The sequence below is a fragment of the Sciurus carolinensis genome, chromosome 12 (assembly GCF_902686445.1).
Source record: "Sciurus carolinensis chromosome 12, mSciCar1.2, whole genome shotgun sequence".
NCBI lineage: Eukaryota > Metazoa > Chordata > Mammalia > Rodentia > Sciuridae > Sciurus > Sciurus carolinensis.
Genome location: NC_062224.1, coordinates 42511811 through 42532720, shown reverse-complemented (window position 1 = coordinate 42532720; position 20910 = coordinate 42511811). Strand labels below are relative to the sequence as shown.

Here is a 20910-nt window from a genome sequence, read left to right as displayed (position 1 = left end):
AATAAGCCTTTTTGATTTCAGCAACCTTTAAATCACACCTAGCTAATTAAAACAACTCAAACGCATTCATTTATTCCTTGACGGGCATTTAGCTATCCTTGAATATAATGAGATTTCACCTATGAAGCATGTAGGTAGTTGAACCCAGGCAAGTGGACAGAGTATGCTAGGAAAAGAAACACACATAAAAGAAAAAAAAAAAAATCTAACCCATCTTCATATATACACATCATTTCTAAGCTGGAAATTATTTTTTAAAAATCACTCAGAATATTTCTTGTTTATCTTTCAAAACACAAGAATAATTGTGTATTAAATATTTATTAACATTCAGCTTTAATTGATTATGATATAATGGACATATGGCATTTATAATACTAACATTATTCAATTATATGATAGTTTTAATTTAAACATCTCATGGAGCTATTTAAAAAAGCTTATCATCCCACCCTACACTTCCAGGAGAAAAGCAATAAATAGTTTCTCAAAAGGTGAGATTTATCTACAGGCAGTGTCACAAACCATGGGAGAATCCAACCCCAGCACTTAGGATTGCAGGATCTCCACACACATCCTCTAACATCATAACCTTCATTCACCTTAGTCTCCTGTTTGCAGAATTGATACTAGGCTATTTAAGTTAAATATATACCAAATTACAACAATTAAGTTGCTTCCTAATTACAGAAATCAATCAAATATCCATAGCAATGCACATTTTAGCACCAATAACTAAAACCAAGAGCTGCACATATTAACTACAGCATCAAAATAAAAAGCTGAGAACTCTAAAAGAAGTTTTTACATGTGAAAGATACTAAAAATAAGATATAGAATCATCATATATCATATACACACAAAACAATCAACACTGAAAACTTTTCAGCTTCTAAATGTCCTTAGAACACCAGAATAAAGATGATGGTGGTGGTGGTGATACTAGTGTTAGCACAACAATGGTAACAGCAACTTTATTAGTCAACTTTCTGCCATTGTGACAAAATACCTGAGATTACCAATGTGAGGGAAGAAAATTTTGTTTTGGCTCATGATTTCAGAGGTTTCTGTCCATAGTTCTGGGCCTGAAGTGACTCAGAACATCATGGTGAGAGTGTGTGGTGTAGGAGGAAGCCTACTTACCTCATGGCAGCCAGGGTGCAAAGAGACAGACAGGAAGGAACTAGCATCCCACATTATCTTCAAGGACACTGACCCAATGACTAACTACTAAGGTTCTACTACCTTCCAACAGCAGAACAGACAAGCGACCAGGTCTTCACCACATGAGTCTTTGAGGGACATTCCAGGTCCAAAGTATAACACAATTAAAACTTACTGACCTCTTTCTGTGTGTCAGGCAATATTTAAAGTGCTTTATATGTAGTCATTCATTTAATGTTCCTATCCCACTGGGTACTATTATTTTCCCCCACTTTACAGACAGCAATGAGTGAATGTTGTGGTTTGGATGTGAGGTGTCCCCTAAAAGCTCATGTGTAAAACAATGCAAGATCATTCTGAGGTGAAATGATAGGGATATCAGAGTCTTAACCCAATCAGTGAATTAATCCCCTGATAGAGATTAACTGAGTGGTAAGATGTGGCTGATAGGTAAGAGCTGGTTAGAAGAGGTGGGTCATTGGGATATATATTCTGTGAGCTAAGCTTAATCTTTCCTCTGCTTCCTGATCATCATGTGAGCTACCTTCCTTAGCCACACTCTTTTGCCATGATGTTCTGCCTGACCTCAAGTCCTAAGGAATAAAGCTGGCTCTCTATGAACTGAGATTTCTGAAACTGTGAGACCCCAAAATAACCTTTCCACCTTAAAATTGTTCTTGTCAGGTCTTTTAGTCACAGCAGTGAAAAAGCTGACTAAAACAGTATAGTACTTAACTCCTGACAGAGAGGGATATGAACTCAGGCTGGAACTCAGGATATGAACTCCAGAGCTGTGCTCTTAACAATACCTAAAGCATATGGTACAGCATTATATCAAATTCAATTACAGGAGCTTTATGAAACCTATAAAAATTATAAATTTTACCTAAAATAAGCAAAAAGGGACTCTTTACTTTTTATCTTTTTTGGAGCTCACCCAGGATGGCCTAAAACTCGTGTGATTTCCTGCCTCAGCCTCCAAGCAGCTGGGATCACAGGCATGTGCTGCCACATCCATAAAAGGGACTTTACCAATTAAAATTTTACATTTTGCTAATAGAAAATCCATATTCTTTTTCTAAAGCACAACTTCTCTACTTACATACAGCTTATAGTTCTTCTTTATCATACACTGTACCCCTAAACTGTCCTTGCAGAGCTGATGAGGAATTTGCTTTATTCATTTCTTAATTTACTTACACATACAAATGTAAATAAATGGAATGTAGCAGTGAATAAAATAGACAAAATCCCCTTTAAAATGCAACTTCATTGTAATTAGAGAAGATGGATGAAAAAATTGTTTAAAGTGTGTTATTATATACCATATCATAATGTCGAACACTTGCAGGCAAAAGAAAGGAGGGAAGGTAGATAAGGAGACCCAGGAGGTGACAGTTACAATTTCAAATTATTTGCATTTCCTAATATCAGCTAATGCCAGTCACTACATGGTGGCAATGCCTGCCTGTCCCTGTTCTTCTGTGGGGACAGAAGTAGGCCCCCCCAGAGGCAGTCAAGCTTGATTCAGGTATTGCTCCTGAGAAAGAACATATCAAAGCAACTGGACTCACTCTTTCCCAGGGGCTGAGCTCCTGTGACCCCCCAGAATGTGCAAGGCCAACCAACTTGTCACCTGCCCCTGCCTTACTCTCCCTGACTAGTCACCTTCCCAGCTGTCCCCCTTCCCATTATGGGCAGTGAAGGGTTTCAAGCAGAAAGCCACACCCAATAGTCACCCTGATAGCCATGTGCAAGCACTGGCAGAGTCCAGAAAGGGTCAAGAAGGGCAATAATCTCTGAGATAGGGTAATGCCCGGCTCCATATGCCTCTCCCTACAGTGATGAGGAGATGGCAGGGTCCTTGCTTGCATCTGCCTCAGCCCTGGATCTTCCAAGACAGCAGAGTTGATTACCAGTGCCTGCAGAAAGCATCCTTGTTAATTTTACCATTATTTCCACTCTCTGGGGACACAGTCTCATCCAACCATGTGCACACATATGTGTGTGGCATTGGCATAGTCCCTTGACTTTTAAATACTTCCAAGAACGTACTAAATATCAAAGTCGGGAAGTGGTGCTCTCATGCAATTGCTGTAAAGAAAGTTGCAGTAAACAAGTAGAGAACAATCTGCCCTTTTAAAAATCAACTGAAATACTGTTTCAGTTATAAAGAGGATGGGATGTTGGATGCTATAACCATTCATCAGCAAGGGTAACACTACACCTACAACCAGTTTGCCTTGATCTCACACAAAAACTGGAAATCCTGTAGGAAAAAACAACAACATCAAGACAATACAAAGATGTGGTACTGTTTAAAAGAAACTGGGATAGAATGTTTTAGATTGGTCCATCCAAGATGGATTCATGGAAATCTCCCAGGTGCAAATAAAATTCCTTAGAAATAGCATTAGAAGGAAGACGCTGATAAAAGCATGGCTTTGACATCTGAAATGGTCTAGTGAGGTAGTCTGTGTCTCCTTGATGCTCACCAGATTCTGTAACTGACTCATGCAGTTAGCCCCATCTCCCCTGATGCACCAGCAAAGCCTTCAGCAAATGGCATGTCATTTATAGTCATGTAGGGCAAAAATAAGAATGCTAATTCCCCACATCCCTTAAGTGAAGCTTTATTAAAGACAATACTCTCACAGATTAACTTTGGAACTCTTGCACAAGGTTGTAATTACTACCCTCGCTATGACTCGTGGCACCTGAGTCCTAGAAGCCATCTGGTTGCTACTTTACGAGGTCTGTTGCATCTTTCCATGGCTGGCTCTACTTCATCATTCTGTAGGTTTCAAAGTTCCACTCACCTGAGGGTTCAGGATAGCGTAAGCACTTGTGGCTCGGTAAGCCTTAATGAATGAAATCCCACAAATATTTTCAAAGAATCAGACCACTCAGAGAAAAGTCACAACAGTTCCATCTACTTTTAGGGATAGAAAGCATTCTAGGAACTTCCAAAGTAAAGAGTTCACCATATTTAATATTCAGCAGGTGCTGTGGTTTGGGTTAAGTGTCCCCCAAAGGCCTATGTGTTAAAGGCTCAGGCCCCAAACTATGGAGCTATTGAGAGGTGGTGGAGAAGAGAGGTGGGACCTAATGGGAGGTCTTCTAGTCACTGGGGGCATGTCCTTAAAAGAGACATTGGTAACCCAGTATCTTTATCTTCCTCTCACCCCATCACTTCTGCCATGAGGTTCTATCCCCAATCAAAGATCTAAAAGCAGTATGTTCATCCAATTATGGACTGAAACCTCTAGAACTATGAGCCAAAATAAACCTTTTTATTCATAAGTTGATTGTCTCAGGTATTTATTACAGTTACTGAAAGTTGACACTAGAAGTACATAAATCCAGCATCTAAACTACATGACCTATCAGTCAAAACTAGGCATTGTGGTCCCTCCCTGTCCCCTGCATATATGATATACCTCTTATCCTTTTAGGATGCAGCTCAAGCATGCCAGCTCATAGAAATTCACCCATTTCCAATTTGAGTCAACCTTCTTAGTATCCCATTTAATTCATATCATTCTGTATGCAATATATAACATGTGACATGTGACACCAAGTGGGAGGAATGTGGAAGGTGAATAGGTCTTATTCCTTTCTATCCCCAGCACCTACCACAATTCTTGGCACACGGTCACTGAATAAATGCCTGGGAGGTGACCACAGAGAGTGCCAAATACACTAGCACATGCATACATACAAAATATTGGAATTGTTCAAAGAGTTTAAGACCCTGAATATTTCACAGAACTTAAACATAGGGGGAGGAGGAGAAGAAAAGAATGGGGGGGAAAGAATAATTAGAAATGAGTCTTTATCAATCTTCAATAAGCTTTTCTGTTACAAAGTAGGTAATTTTTTAAAGATATGCTAATAGTTTGCAAAAAATAAAATAAAATCCCCAACCTCCCATTTTCTTCTGCATCAGAATTACATAATTATCCAATTATCTAGGATTTAAAGAACAAAGTTTTTTACTGAATTCATGCACATCCATGAAATCCTCTGAACTCCTAAACTTCCTAAACTTAGTATTTATTATTACATACAGGGAATCTAAGGGGCAGAACTAATAATGAAAGACACAGACTGATACAGAAAAATTATTTTAAAAATATTTGTTTTAGCCAGACATGGTGGAACACACCTGTAATCCCAGCAATTCGGCAGGCTGAGGCAGGAGGATCACGAGTTCAAAGCTAGCCTCAGCAATGACAAGGTGCTAAGCAACTCAATGACACCCTGTCTCTAAATAAAAATACAAAATAGGGCTGGGGATGTGGCTCAGTGGTCAAGTGCCCCTGAGTTCAATTCCCAGGAGCAAAAAAAAAAAAAAAAATGTTTTACAGAAATGTACATTTCTGTATAATAGACGTTTATTCTAACATTTGAGTCTACTTTATGTCATTTTAAGTGCATCTCCAAATAATTACTACCTACACATTGAATACATGAATTATTTAGCAATTTCCTGCTCTGTAACAATCTAGAAAGTTCATAATTTTTTCCCATTTCCATATACACAATTACCAAGTGAAAAGGCTATCATAACTATTTCCTTGATTAGAAAACAAGTATCTTTTTTAAATTAACTACTGCTTTTCCTTTAGCTACACAAAATCAAACTATGGGGTAAAGATCAAAGAAGGAATGAAGGGGAAAAAACAGAATAATCGAATAGTTATCCACACCAAGGACTTAGGGTGCCCAAGGAAAAGTTCTAGAACATCTGGGAAGTTAATTTAAAAATGGATTGTGGATTCAGGGCTTGATAAATTTTCCCAAGAAGTCGAAAATGCATCTCACAACAGGGCTCTGCATAAATCCTCATGAATTTATATTAATAGTTGATTGATATTCCATCCTTATGCAGGAGCAAAAAAGAAAATAACACCAAAGTAAAATCACTAAATACCAGTAAGATTGGTGGTACTTGCAGCCATGGGTTTGAAATGCCAAAGGGACAGGGGAACCAGACTGTTAGGTCAAAATAAAAAGACGAGATATTGTGCCAAACTGCATATCAAGCAGGATCTTGGAGCTTCTGTTAGAGGCTAAAATCAAATGAAATACCAAGCAGCTCAATAAGATTTGGGCCACAGTGTGGTCAGCTCATCATCAAAGACCTAAAAGTTCAGTGCCCTATGAAGACAAAGACATTAAAACAAAAATGAACACACTCTGCTGGAGGACTATTTATCTGATAACCACCAAAGTCTAAATAGTTTTTGTTTAGGCCCATATTTCTGCAGAATATTTAAACTTTCCCTAAGGCTAAAATAAATATATAAATAAACAACCCACATTACACGTTACTTCTACAAACAAATTGTGGTTTCAGGCAATGTTAATCAACAAAAAGAATTAAACAAGAAGTCTTTAAAATTAGCCATGACCTTATTTATGGCTTCATTACTTTCACGATTTCATTTGTTGGGTTGTTTATGTCACCTCGGCCTTTAATTTAATTGCTGCATCTCTAACTATATTAGAATAGCTTAATGAATGGTGGTTGCTTGTTTTTCCTACCAAAATTTAACATTTGCAGAACTTATAACACCAGAAAGCTATTTAATTCACCCATGTATCTGGTGAAATTGGATTTATATTTTTAGACTGAGCCCCTGTTGGCAAAAGTAGTATGTGAATCAATACGACAGTCTGATATAACTGAAGATAAACCTGAAGAATGAAGTCTTAGAGGCCTCAAAGCCCTATGATGAAGATTTAGACTGCATCTTGGAGACAATAAGCCACAGAATAATTTTAAGCAAGGGACTGACGTGATCATATTTTATCTTATAAAACTTCAGGTCTTGGGTGAAGTAGGGATTTGTAAAAAACAAGAATGGAGATGAAAGAAGTTAGGAGAATCCATGTATAGTGCTACAGAAGGAAAGAAAAGACTTGGAATTATTTTAAATGAAATCTTGGCAAGGCTTTGTTCTGGACCATCATAGGTAGGGGTGGGCTACTGAAGAAAGATTCTGGATAGAGTGGATGTATGAGTGATGAGATTAGGCTGATGAAATGAGAGGGGGTTTAGGATACAAATAATAAGAAATGTAAGTCTAGAAAGGTTGACTTTGAGTACCTGCAAGGCACAGGAAGATGTGGGCCCAGCTGATGATGCTAAGGGAATCTGGAAAGAGAGGACTGGGGCTAGTACAGGTTAGGCACAACCAGTGCCTCCTGGTAGGTAAAACCTTAACCAAGAATGGCATGGACAAAGTAGTAGAGATCTATAGTTATTTCCCTAGGAAATTCAAAATTTAAGGGAAAAGGTAGACTAGATCTTCTACAGAGACTGTTAAAGAACAGACAGAGGAAGCATGCAAATTTTCATAGACAATAATCCATGGGACAGAAATTGGATCTTCAACAGACAACCAATCTGTTGACATTTTAACCTTAAACTTGCCAGCCTCCACACAAGTGTGAGAAATAAATTTCTGTTGTTTATAAGCTTGGTTAAAAAAAAAAAAAAGTCAGAAAGGAAGATGGAAGTAAAAGAAAGTAGTACTGGAAACAGAGATGACAGTTTCAGGAATGACAGTTTCAGGAATGCTGGAGTAACCCACAATGGAAATAGTCATTGGATCAGGAATTTTGGAGGCCAAGAGAAACTGACAGGCTGTGGATGCTGTGACAAATTATAAACTTACTGCTTGAAGATGACACAAATTTATTATCTATTGTTCTGAAGGTCTGAAGTCTGAAATGAGTTTCACTTGGCTAAAATCAAGGTGATGGTGGGTTTGGGGACGGGTGTTCTTTCTAGAGGCCCAGGGTCAATGCTTCCTTTATTCCAGGTTCTAGAAGTCACCGGGATCCTTTGTCTTGGAATTTTTCCTTTTCTCCAAAGTCAGCAGTGTATCATCTTCAAATCCTCTCTGATTTGGACTCTCTTGTCTCTCTTTCACTTATAACATCTGTTGTGATAACATTGGGCAAATCAAGATAATACAGAAAAATCACCCTCCATTTTAAGATCCTGAACTTAGCCAGGCATGGTGGTGCACTCCTATAATCCTAGTGGCTTGGGAGACTGAGACAAGAGGATTGCAAGTTGAAAGTAAGCTTCAGCAAATTAGTAAGACCATAAGCAATTGAGCAAGACCCTGTCTCAAAATAATGATTAAGCACCCCTGGGTTCAATACTAGTTCAAAAAAAAGATTCTGAACTTAATCTGCAGCATCCTTTTTGCCCTGAGATAATGTATTCACAGGTTCAGGAGATTAGGTGTGGGCAGCTTTGGGGGATCAGTAGTATGCCTACACACAGAACAAATGAGATATGGGAAAGAAGATAATAGCAGTCTATATCAAACTAGATTTACTCTATATCAAGAAGTTTGGGTTAGACGTGAAGAGGGAAACTTGGGTAGAAAACAGATTGATGGTAAAAAGTGATTTTTAAAAAATAAAGTAAAATTGACTTTAGCCTATTTATCGGCTATGTGAAAACTTCATTGGAGAGACCAAAGCTAAACATGGCAGCTGATGAGAGATACTCATGCAGTAACCTCCTTGGAGGAGTAGGGCTAGCATCCCAGAGACTGCTCACAGACCTGACCTGAAAGGAGGGCCACTGATCTTTAGCAGTGAGGACTGAGAAGTATCAGGTGCAAATGTGAGTGGGTTATAGCTCTAGAACATGTTAAAGAAAACGACAAAGTTGGGAACATTTGCTGAGTTAGCTAAGGTCGGAAACAGACAGATGGCAAAGGGCACTGGGATCAGCCCCAGTTGGATGGAGCACATGAATTAACAATGGCACCAACCTGTAAAACTTACATTACAATGACATTTACTACCTTTGAAAATTACTTTCTCACATTTCAAGAAAAGCAGAGATAAATAATATTAAGTAAATGGAAGTAAAGTGGCATTTGACTTTTTGAATAGCAAATGCAACTTTGTTATATGACCCACCATTTTTAAAAGAGCACATGTTTAATAACTGCTTGTACCTAAGAAAATTAGTTTTGTTCTGTGTTTGCCAGACTTCCTTTTTGACACAACTGGATTCCAGTTTAATGGGGAGAAAAACAAGTTCACAAAGGTCTTTTCTTTCAAAATTGGCATTTTCTCTTTAGTGGTAAAATGCATGCAAAAAGCATATGATTATGGTATTTATGTTTCCATTAAGGTGTCCTCAGCAAGCTAGGGGAGTGTAGCCTACTATTTTCCTGCTATTTAGATTTATAGCAGCACAGTTCTTATTTTATTTCAATTATATTTGAGGACAATGCACTCCTGGAGGCAAATGATTGCATGGTGACAGTCAGCAAATGTCCATTAGAGCTGTCTTTTTGTGGAGTTTTTAACTACAGATTCTGGTATCTGGATATAAAAATACAAATTGCATGGTGTCCTCAAGTAAATAAAAAACATATTGACCAGAATTTCATCATGCCTTTGTTAGAATTCAAAGCATACTAGACTTTCAAAATTGGAATTATGGTAACTTGTACGAAAAGAAATTCTTTGGTATGGAGACACACTGAAATAAGTTTAGTGATAATATCACACCTGCAAGATGATCGTTTAAATAAAATGATGACTGAATCACAGGTGAACAATGGACATCATGAATGCCAGGATAAAACTGTGTCTATGAGGATTATTGATGATTTCACAGCTTTATTACTAACAAACTAACTCATATTGGAGTTCCAAATTTTTTTCCCCCTATTACCTCAAGAATAATGCTTTTCCAAATTGGATGGATCAGTGGCAGCAGAGTCAACTAGAGTGCTTGTTTAAAATGTGAGCTCACAGTTCTTAACCAGACCTACTGGAATCAAAATATCTAACATCTGTGAGAAGCATTTTGAGTAATTTGGGAGAACTCCAGGTTCTTTTATACACACTAAAATTTGAAAATGCACTGTTTTAAAATGCAGCCTATGTTAGTCAGCTTTCTATTACTATAACAAATACCTGAGATAATCAGCTTATAAAGAGAAAAGGTTTATTTTGGCTCAATTTTGGAAGTTTAGTTCACAGTCAATTGGTCCCGTTGCTTTTGGGTCTTTAACAAGGCAGGACCTCATTATGTGAGTACATGGTTGAACAAAGCTGTTTACTTCATGATAGCCAGGAAGAGACCAGAGTCCCAGAGTCCCTTGAACAGCAGGTCCCCAAAGATTTAAGACCTCCCACTAGACCCCCACCTCTAAAGGATCCACCACTTCCCAACAGTGCCAAAGGTTGAGACTGAGTCTCTAACATAAGGGTCTTTAGGGGATATTCCATATTCAAACCATAGCACAGTCTATTACAGTTCTTGAGGTCATAATTCCTGCTTGTCAGTTCCACCAGGAGGTAACCTGACATATAAGAAATGCCAAAAGTTTACATGAGGTTTGCAGTACATCAAGCCTCCTTTTTTTCTGGGTATCTCGCAAGCTTGCAATCAGTAAAAATTCTGGGGTGGGGATGTAGCTCAGTGGTAGACTGCTTGCCTAGTATGCATGAGGTTCCAGCTTTAATCTCCAGCACAGGGGGTAGGGGGAACCTCCTAGAATCAGTAAGAATTAGTAAGAGTTCCATGAAAGTCAAACACGAAGAACTCCAAAATTCTATGAAAATACAAAATGAAGACCTTCACATTGTTAAAGGACAGACTGAAATGGACTGAAAGGTCCTGTTCTTAATACCACCATTCCTTACTCATGCTCAGATGAGACATTCTAGTGTACCCAGCATAAATACCCAGCATTCACTCAGTACTAAAGAAATAATGTGTAATGTCTCATGCTGTATGTAGTAAGTCCTAAAAGAAAGGGAAATTTTCATGATATGATGTGATTCTAGGAGAATATGTAGAGACAAAGCTATTTAATATTTAATATGTATCTGTAGAATTACATCTCCATTCTTAGTGTTAAGTAATAAAGAATCAGACCTTACTTGATTAATTTCAATTTCATTCCTTTCTTGTTTTCTACATCTATGTATACTGTACTTTCCTGAGAGTAAAAGTCCATTTGCTAAGTAATGACTGCAACAGCAAACTCTGGAATAGTACTTATTATGAACCAGGCACAGTGCTGAATGCTTTATATGCTATTAACAGGGTTTATCCTTCCCACGTCTAAGGAGGTAAGGACCATGATTATCCCCATCTTACAGATGAGGCAAGTGAAGCACTGTTTATACAGCCGATGGCTGTGTAAACCAAACTCAGGCAAGATGGCTCTATAGTTTATGCTCTAGTACATAACGCCCAACTGCCTCTGACTTCATAGCAGAATTGTGGATGGAGGTAGGAGCTGGCAGGGGATAAAGGTCTTCAGAAGTTAAAGAGGATATTTTCTAACAAACATTTTATTGATAAAATACCTTTAGGTAGAGGCTTAACAATATAAAAGGCAGAATAGCTAAATGATTATTTGACCTGGGGACAGTTTTCTAATCTGCAAACAATCTTGATCAAAACATAAAGATTCCTTTTGGAGGTCTTCTGTGCACAACTTATTGTATTCAGAATGGCATTTGGCTTCATGAAACAGAAACCTGATGGTAGGTAACTTATGCAAAGAACAGGTGACAACAAGTCAAGTCAAGTCAACAAGTCAAGGGTGACCATGCCAGTAGGAGTGCAACAGCCAGCTGCTCAAGGGGCCAGCCCCACTCTTCCTCCATGTGGCCTTCACCTCAGGATTGCTAGGTGACCCTCCCAGCACCTACCCAGGATCCAAGCAGAGAAGGGAAAATGTCAAAGGGCAAAAACTGACTCAGCACCCTTTTACGGATAGTTTTATTTTTTTGCAGTGCTGGGGATTGTACCTTGGGCCTTGGACATGCTAGTCAAGCACTCTACTACTGCATTAAACCCCCAATGTTGCTCATTTAGCTATTCTGCCTTTTATTTTGTTAAGCCTCTACCTAAAGATATTTTATCAATAAAAAGTTTGTTAGAAAATATCCTCCTTAACTTCTAAAGACCTTTATCCCCTGCCAGCTCCATCATTTTAGTAAGGGGAAAAAAAACTAGTTTTGTAGGAAGCTATCTATAGATCTGCTTCTAACTTTTATTAGTCATAACTTTGCCACCTATGGCTGAAAGAGAACCTGGAGAAATTGAAATTTTTAGATAGGCACTTGCTAGCCTGAACAAAATTGGGATTTATTAAGCAAGGAAGAAGGGGATAAGAAGACAGTGGGCACTCGACTGGCAGTTTCTTCCACAGTGCATTGAGTATGGATATAGCAATGCATCAGCTGAGATGCAGTAACAAATAGGAAAGGTGCTCATGTCTAAGAAACACAGGATTATGAATCATTTACAGTGGTAAAATTTTGAGGTCCCTGATAAATAAGCAGGATAAAGAATAAATACACCAACATTTTTGTGAGTTTAAGTCTATTATTTATATAAAAGAGGATCTGCTTCTCTTCAGCTTCTAACCAACAACGAAAAATCAAAATGTTACCAGTGATACCAATAAAGATTAAAAAAGGTATCATGATTAAAGCATGTAAGTAGATAATAGATGACATGTCAATAAACAGTCATGAAAATATTTCTAGACATAGTATGATGCTATCCTATAAAAAGCATTTCATAAATGATGCACGGAAATTGAAAAGATACCCCCATTTTGACATTAAATTCATTAAGAAAAGAAAATTCTGCATTCTACTTTCTTACTGAATAAAGAAAATCCAAGAAGAGATGCAGGCCACACTTCAGACTGTCACCTCTTTATACTGCCTGCACTCCCACAAAAATCCAAAAATTTGAATAGTAAAGTTCATCAGAGACAGATTGCAAATTTTGGTGACATTTAGTGAGTTGATAGGAGCTTGTACTTTGTTTATACAAGAAATAATCTCTGAGGAGTTTCAAGTTTTGTGTTTCCATTAGGATGATTTTTTTAAAAGAGTTAATATAAGTGTATTCTAGATCATCTTACAGGCATGTTATTTTATTGTCTGAATTGAAGTTTACAAATATGAAGGCACCAAGAATTTACTTTCACTGTCTCAACTTAATGCTAATAGAGGCAAGCTAGACTTTGCACATAATTGATTCATCTCTGTGATGTGCAGGCCAAAGATATTTGGACATGAACATTCAAAAGAACCCAGAGTTTTGCAGTTCTTTTGGTGATGTGATGAACATTAGTACTTAGTGCGTGGTGGTACACAAACACACTCAAATGAACTTACCATGTAGCAGCCACCACCATATTAGTGATTTGTGAGAGAATTTAATTATTTTAAAAAAATAGTATTGGCCACATTAATGCTGTTCATTTGGACATAATGGCTCTGCCATTATGTATTTAATTTTGTAAAGACGTTTGGTTTTATAGTTGTATAATGGTTATAAACAGAAGGAGTTTAGTCTTATTTTATTTTTATACATATTTAAATAACATTATAACCAAAACATTTTAAGCCAATGCTGCAGTATCAAGAGCTTGTCATTCCTTTAAAAAAGAGTTTCAACACTACTCAAGCTAGAGATGCACTTTTCTACAAATTTCTCTCTGACATAAAAAGACAATGGGGATGATACCATTTTTTTTTTTTTTTTTAACACCAAGTTCACACTCAGGCATAGGCAAGGGAAGAAGAACTTTACAAGTGGAGTAACTGTCAACCTTTTGAAATAGTGATGTCACTCATTATTTAATGGATATCTTCTCCTCTGGGAAAAAAAGTAATAAAACTAAACTTAGGTTTCTGTAATTTTTTTTTTTTTAATTCTCTCTGAGTAAGGATGGGCGCGGGTTGGATTATAGCAATGTCTAAGGTATGATTTTGAATTATTTACTGGTGATTCATCCCTGTGGCTAAATTTTCTTCTGGGATGTTTTCCTGAGTGGACTTTTGATGGCAATTAGTTAGGAGGCTGCTTAGTTTGGGGTTCATGTGGTGCAAAGCAGAAGTCATGGGAAGGGATGTTGCAGCCCAGAGCAAAGGGGTTCTTGAGCACGGAAGCCCTTTCAAAAATTTGCAGAGATCTTCTGGCAGGATTCAGTCTTTTTTAGAGCACTGGGGCTTAAAGCAACCACTTCTGACCATGAGTTGAGGGGAGATCCCTTCTGACTCTGACTCTGGTCATGTAGAACTTCTGAGCTATGTAACTGCTCAAGCACATCCACACTTTTTAACTAGATGTGGAAATGATGAATGCTTCATCAATGATCAATAATACATTGATTAACTTTTTTTTTAAAGTTTCCCCCAAAGTTGCAAACTGGCAATGTTACTGTTTTAAGTGTCCTTTCTCCAAAGAAAACACTTTCAATGGGAGATTACAGCCTTCAAATGCTATTTGACCTTCTACAAGCAGCTTTCACAAATATGGCAGAAACAAGTAAAAAGCTTTTAAAGGAAATGTCACTGTCATTGATAATAACTTCATTCTTTGAGTCCTGGCACATCTGTGTTAGTTAATAAGCATGTGAATCTTCTAGGTCATCACAGTAAAGGGCCTTAAGAAAACTAGAAGCCTCCTTATTCACCCATTATACTCAACATCAAATAGATTTTCTAAGAAAAAAAAAAAGAATATCAAAAGCACAACACAAAAAGGAAACATCAGAACAATAATCTGACTAAAGTTTCACATTAAGATCTGCATCTTCATTTACTGTTTTTTGTTTTGTTTTCTTTTACATTTGATGGTTTTTAAAATGCTTCCTTCTGGGTTTGCCTAAGGGTTACATGTTGCATTTACAAACTTCTATTAAAAATAGCTGGAAGTAAATAACTAAAATATAGACTTCTTGCAAAACTGTATCAACTAAATAACATACACATGCCACAGATGAAATAATTCCAATGCCACCTCTTGTCTTGCAAGGGTTCTTAAAGTACATCCCTAGGATCAGCGATGCCAGCATCAAACTTGGAATTTGGGCTTCACTCCAGACAAAATTCTAGAGGACAGTCAACCAATTAGTGCTTTAAGAAACCTTCAGGTGATCCTAAAGCTCACAAAGGCTTGAGAATCACTGATTTTAAGTGAAACCATGTACAAAGTACAGAGCCCAGCTCCCACACACAGCAACAGTAATAACACTGTGAGCTAATTGTTTATGATAATACCATGCATATGTTTGACATAAAAGAAATGCGTATTATTTTCTTCATGAGCTAAACTCCATATGGTGCTTGATTATACAAATGGAGAAATGGAAAAAGATCTGTTTAAAATTATGTCAGTTAAAACTTGAAATATACACGTAGCCATTTGAAAAAACATACAGCCAAAAGTATAGAGACATCACTAAGGATATAACCAATAAATAACAGTCAAAAACATGTAGATACTAGTTAGTACATAACAAATAAATATACATCCATAGAGATAGTTAAATTTTTAAATAACTATATAGTCATCAAAATACAGTCAACATTGTATTCCTGTATGTTAGTTATACTGGTAAACATAAATCAGACCTGTGGTGTGTGACTGCTAATTAGCAATTTCAAAACTGGTTGTACTATATTTCTCATTTACTAATTCTTTCATAATCTAAAATTATGTCACCAAAAAAAGTGGCCCATCTAAATCATAACTGGAACAAATCATGTCATTCTCCATCTAGTTAATTAGCCCAACTGGAGCCTCTCCTAGCAATAAAAGCAAATATTGCTTAAGTAGAAGAGCCATAATTTCAAGTTTGCTTTTTATTTGAGTTATAAACTAAAGGTTGGCTCTCAGGTCTAAAACTGTTTGAAGAACAGGATGAAATATGTTGGAATCATTAGAAAAGCTATCAAAACCTCTTGCTGCTCTCTCCATTAGGCTTCGATTTGTGTAAATTCAATACTTTAGACACAACAGCTTTTAAAAGGCCATTAATAACAGGCAGTTCAGGTCTGAGGATTGATGAACAATCTACTCCCTTGTCAAAAACTATATAAAAGCTGATTTGAAAGCAATACCATGATCGCCCCTGGAGCCTACCTGTCTACAGGTGAAGGTTTGGAATTCCGCGGCTTCTTCACTTGAGCATACAAAGCATCCATCAAATGCCCTTCTCTTGGGCTCTGGGGTCTAGTGTTGAGAGCCAGGGAACCCTCATAAGAAGACATTCCCCCATACATCAACTCATCGTCACAGCCGAATGCACGATGAAAATCTTGGATTTCAGCATAGTCACGTTCTCGAGCCTGTCGCTCCCTAAATTCTCGAGTTTTGGCTTGAATCCTGTAACATTACAACAAAGATGGAATAAGAGAAACTATTCCTTCTCTAAGAACTGCATACAGAAACATTCACCAAAATATGTTGTAAAATAAATTTTATCTCATGCAGCTACAGGAAGACAGTGGTATAAAGTTAAGCTGTTTACATTTGATATTGTCAAGTAAAGCTATTGAAGGAACTTTGGGTGATGCAGAGGGGAAGGAGGGATGGTGGGAATGGGAAGGATGGTAGAATGAGACAGGCACTATTACCCTATATCCATGTATGAAAAAAATTTTAAAATATTTATCAGTCAAAAATAAAGTTATCAAGATCATATGAAAAAAAAAGTAATGCCATAGATGCTAAAAACATAATTTCAGATATTTTTTGTTCGTGTCAATAAGATATACTCATAATTTAAATCTTAAGTTTTCATGTATTAACTGGCATTAAAATTCATCATGAACAAAAGGATTTCTGGCATCTACCTGTATAGTGCAAGGAATGAAGTGATTAAAGCAAGAAATGTTTTTTGTTCAAGTTACACATATACACTGTGTGTGTGTGTGTGTGTGCGTGTGTGTATACAGACATATATACATAATGTATATATCTTCCTCATTATAAATAAGCATAAACATTAAACATACTACAAAGTTTAAGCATGAATTCACACTGTTCATGTTGATTAATAGCAAAAAGTGATTTCATTTTAATGACAATGATTTTGATTTCATGTGATGCATACAGAAGCAGAGAATTCTGAGATTAAGGACAAGAAACACATATTCAGTCAAATTCTGAAATGAAATTTGCATTAAAATTAAAAAGCAGCCAGGCACAGTGGCACACGCCTGTAATCCTAGTGGCTCAGGAGGCTGAGGCAGAAGGATCACAAGTTGAAAACCATCCTCCCAACTTAGCAAGGCCCTAAAAAACTTAGCAAGACCCTGTCTCAAAATAAAAAAAATTAAAAGGGCTGGGAATGTGGCTCAGTGGTTAAGCACCTCTGCTGGTACCTAAATAAATAAATAAAAAGCAGGCCTTATATAACCACTTTTACTAAAGATATATTCAGTTTATTACGATTTTACTGAATTATTTGAGAATTTATAATGTCTTGATAAAATTTATGCCATAAGTCATGTTAGTTATCTAAAAATATTTAGCTGTCAGTAGAAGTTTGATGAAATTTGATGGAAAATTTTTTTTGTTACACACTTACAAACTGAAATATTTATTTAAAAAACAGTAAAGTCTTGGAAAAGATGTAGGGAAAAGGGAACACTTAAATGCTCTTGGTGGGAATGCAAATTTATCCAATCATTATGAAAAACAGTATGGACAATCCTTAGGACCCTAAAAAAAGAACTACTATATGGTTCAGCAATCCTACTGCTGGGTATATGTTCAAAAGAAATACAATCAGTATATCATGAAGATATATGTTCTTAAATGTTTATTACAGCACTATTCACAATAGCCATGATATGGAATTGACCTAAGAATCCAACAATGGATGAACTGATAAAGAAAATGGTGTATATATTCCCAATGGAATACTATTCAACCATAAAAAAGAATGAAAGAATGAAATTTTGTCCTTTACGGCAACATGGATGAACCTGGAGGACATTATGTTAAATGACAGACAAATACTGCATAATCTCACTCATATGTGAAACTAAAAAGTTAATCTCAGAGAAGTAATGAATAAAATAGTGATGGCCAGAGACTAGGAAGGCAAAGGAAGGATAGAGGCTGGTCAAGAATTTGAAGTTATAATTAGAAAGGCAAAAAAGTTTCAGTGTTCTGTTGAATATCAGAGTGACTACAGTTAACAATGACATATTGTCTACCTCAATACAGATGTTCCCACCACAAACAAATGACAAATATCTGTGGAAAGGGACATACTAGTTAGTCCTTCTTTGAGCATTACACAATGTTTACTCATATCAAAACATTACATTGGATTCCATTACTATATAATGTTGCTGAAGGAAATCAAAGAATATCTAAAAAAGAGAAAAAAAAGACATACTGTGGTCATGGATGGAAAGATTCTATGTGTAAGTCAATGTGCCCCAAACTGATTAGCAGGTTTAATGCAATTCCTATAAAAATTCCAGCAATATTTGTAGATACTGACAAGATAATTTCAAAATCTAAATTGGGTTGGGGTGTTGCTCAGTGATAGTGTGTGCTTAGTGTTCATGAGAACCTGGGTTTGATTCTCAGCACCACAAAACAAAACAAACAAAAAAACCTAAATAAAATTAATATGAAAGGGCAAAAGATAGAATAGTAAAACAATTGTGAAAAAGAACAAAGAAATGGGAGAAATCGCACTTCCAGAATGCAAGACCTAAAATATAGCTACTCTAATATAGATCATGTAGTTTTTTTAGAAGGACAGATGTATAGATCAGTGGAACAGAATAAAGAACCCAGAAATCCACAACTATCGCCAACTAATTTCTCATGACTGTGCAAAACCAATTCAATGGAACAAAATAGATTTTTCAACAAATGGTGATGAAGCAATTGGATACCCATAGGGAGGAAGAAAAAAAAAAAACCTGAAATTCAGTTTCAAACCTTATGCAGGTTTAAATGTAAACTATAAAACTACCAAAATTTAGAAGGAAACATAGAAGAATATCTTTAGGATCTAGTGTTTGGTGAAGAGTTCTTAGAAATGATACAGGAGTGTTATCCATAAAATAAAAAGAAAATATAAATTCAACATCATGATAATTACAAATTATTCTTCTGTGCAAGTTTCTATTTAGAATATGAAAAAGCAGGTGCAAATAGGGAGAAGAAATCCACAAATCACTTATCTCACAAAAGGCTAAAAAATATTCAAACTGCAACAATAAGAAAACAATCTGTGGGCAAAAAAAAAAAAAAAAAAAAAAAAAAAATGAAGGGAGATTTCATTGAAGAGGATATACAGATGACAAATAAGGACATGGAAGGATGGTCAGCATCATCTGCCATTGGGAAATGCAAATTAAGACCATCATGAGCTACCATTAGATATCTAGTAGATCAGTTAAAATAAAAAATAGTGACAATACCAAAGGCAGGCAAGGATAAAAGGAAACTAGTTCTCTCACACATTGTCATTAGAAATATTAAGTGGTACAGTCACCCTGGAACGCAGTTTGGTAGCTACTTAAAAATTAAAAATACTCTTAATATACTATCCAGCAATTGAACTTCTGGGTATTTATCCAAAAGAAAGAAAAAATTATGTCCAAGGAAAAATCTGCACACAACTGTTCATAGCCATTTTATTTCAAATCAGAAATAACAGAAATACCACACAACAGGCAAATAGTTAAACAAACTGGGGTTTATCTATATCACAGAATGTCACTCAGTGGTCAACTTCCTGGCTTTGATGTCATCCTATAGCTAAAACCACTGTAACCACTGGCGGAACCTAGATGAAAGCACATAAGACCTCACTGTACTATCTTTGCAACTTGTTACAAATCTAAAATAATTTTAAAAATAGTTTTCTTTTTAATTCTAGAAAAGTGTCATATACCATTTTTCTCCTTTTTTTTCCTACTTATACCTAGCTAACACTTCAGTCTTGATTTTCAAAATGTTGGACCCACAGGGTTAAATTTCCCCAGTTTTTCTTATTTTGCAGCTATAAAGTAGAAATACTTAAATTCACCTAGTTTTTCTCAGCAGGTATCCAGTGACATTTAAGAAGGAGCAATTTGTGATTGTAGAGGACACCTAGCACAATAGGGACCCCAAGCACACGTAATTAAGCAGTGTCCCTGAGCAATGGGAACAATCAAAAGTGTTTTTCATATTCCCAAAACTCTGGAGAAGAACTGTATTTCCTGAGAACTAATGGCTTCCTTAGACCAAGAGAATACTAGAAAATTAGAAATTTGTATCAAGTCCCAGATCCTAATAAATATAAGTCCCATGGATAGAATACCTCCAAGAAAAATAGCAATTCAAAGTCTAATTTCAAATTTAGCTAAAATCATCATAGCTTTTTTAAACTATACACCATTTACCCATTTAATAACAATTTTGATTGAAAAGCTATTATGAAAGTTATGTTATCATAAAAGTCAGTTATCACTAAATACTACATATGCATGATGGAAAATCTTCATAAATTGAGAGATAATTTTATTGTTTGCGACACACTGTCCGTTTGACTCTGGATTCATAAAGAGGGAAGTTAGTTCTTTCTTTAACGAACAGGATATTAACTTGAAATTCAATTCTCACTTATCCCTAACCCACTTGATGACTGATTTGGTCATCATCAGAGAATCACCTAATCATAAAAAATATCCAGGGGGACCTGGGGTTGTGGCTGTGGTAGAGCACTTGCCTGGCATGTGTGAGGTCCTGGGTTTGAGACTCAGCACCACATACAAATAAAAAACCATTGACAACTAAAAAAATATTTTAAAAAATATCCAGGGGTCCTCAACATTCACATAAGTCTTGAAGTTTGGGAACATGATGAAATTTTGATGGAAAAAATAGATACAAACATTATTATATAAATA

The 20910-nt window shown here is 36.3% G+C and overlaps 1 protein-coding gene across 19 annotated transcripts in view; it reads right to left on the bottom strand.

Moving 5' to 3' along the window:
* Pard3 (par-3 family cell polarity regulator) overlaps positions 1-20910 on the bottom strand; it is a 649712-nt gene that overhangs the window by 138570 nt on the left and 490232 nt on the right. For all 19 annotated transcript variants that reach the window (XM_047521509.1, XM_047521522.1, XM_047521510.1 and 16 more), the window contains one exon: positions 16124-16366. In XM_047521509.1, coding sequence (XP_047377465.1) covers positions 16124-16366 — 243 coding nt within the window. The remainder of the gene's footprint in view (positions 1-16123; positions 16367-20910) is intronic.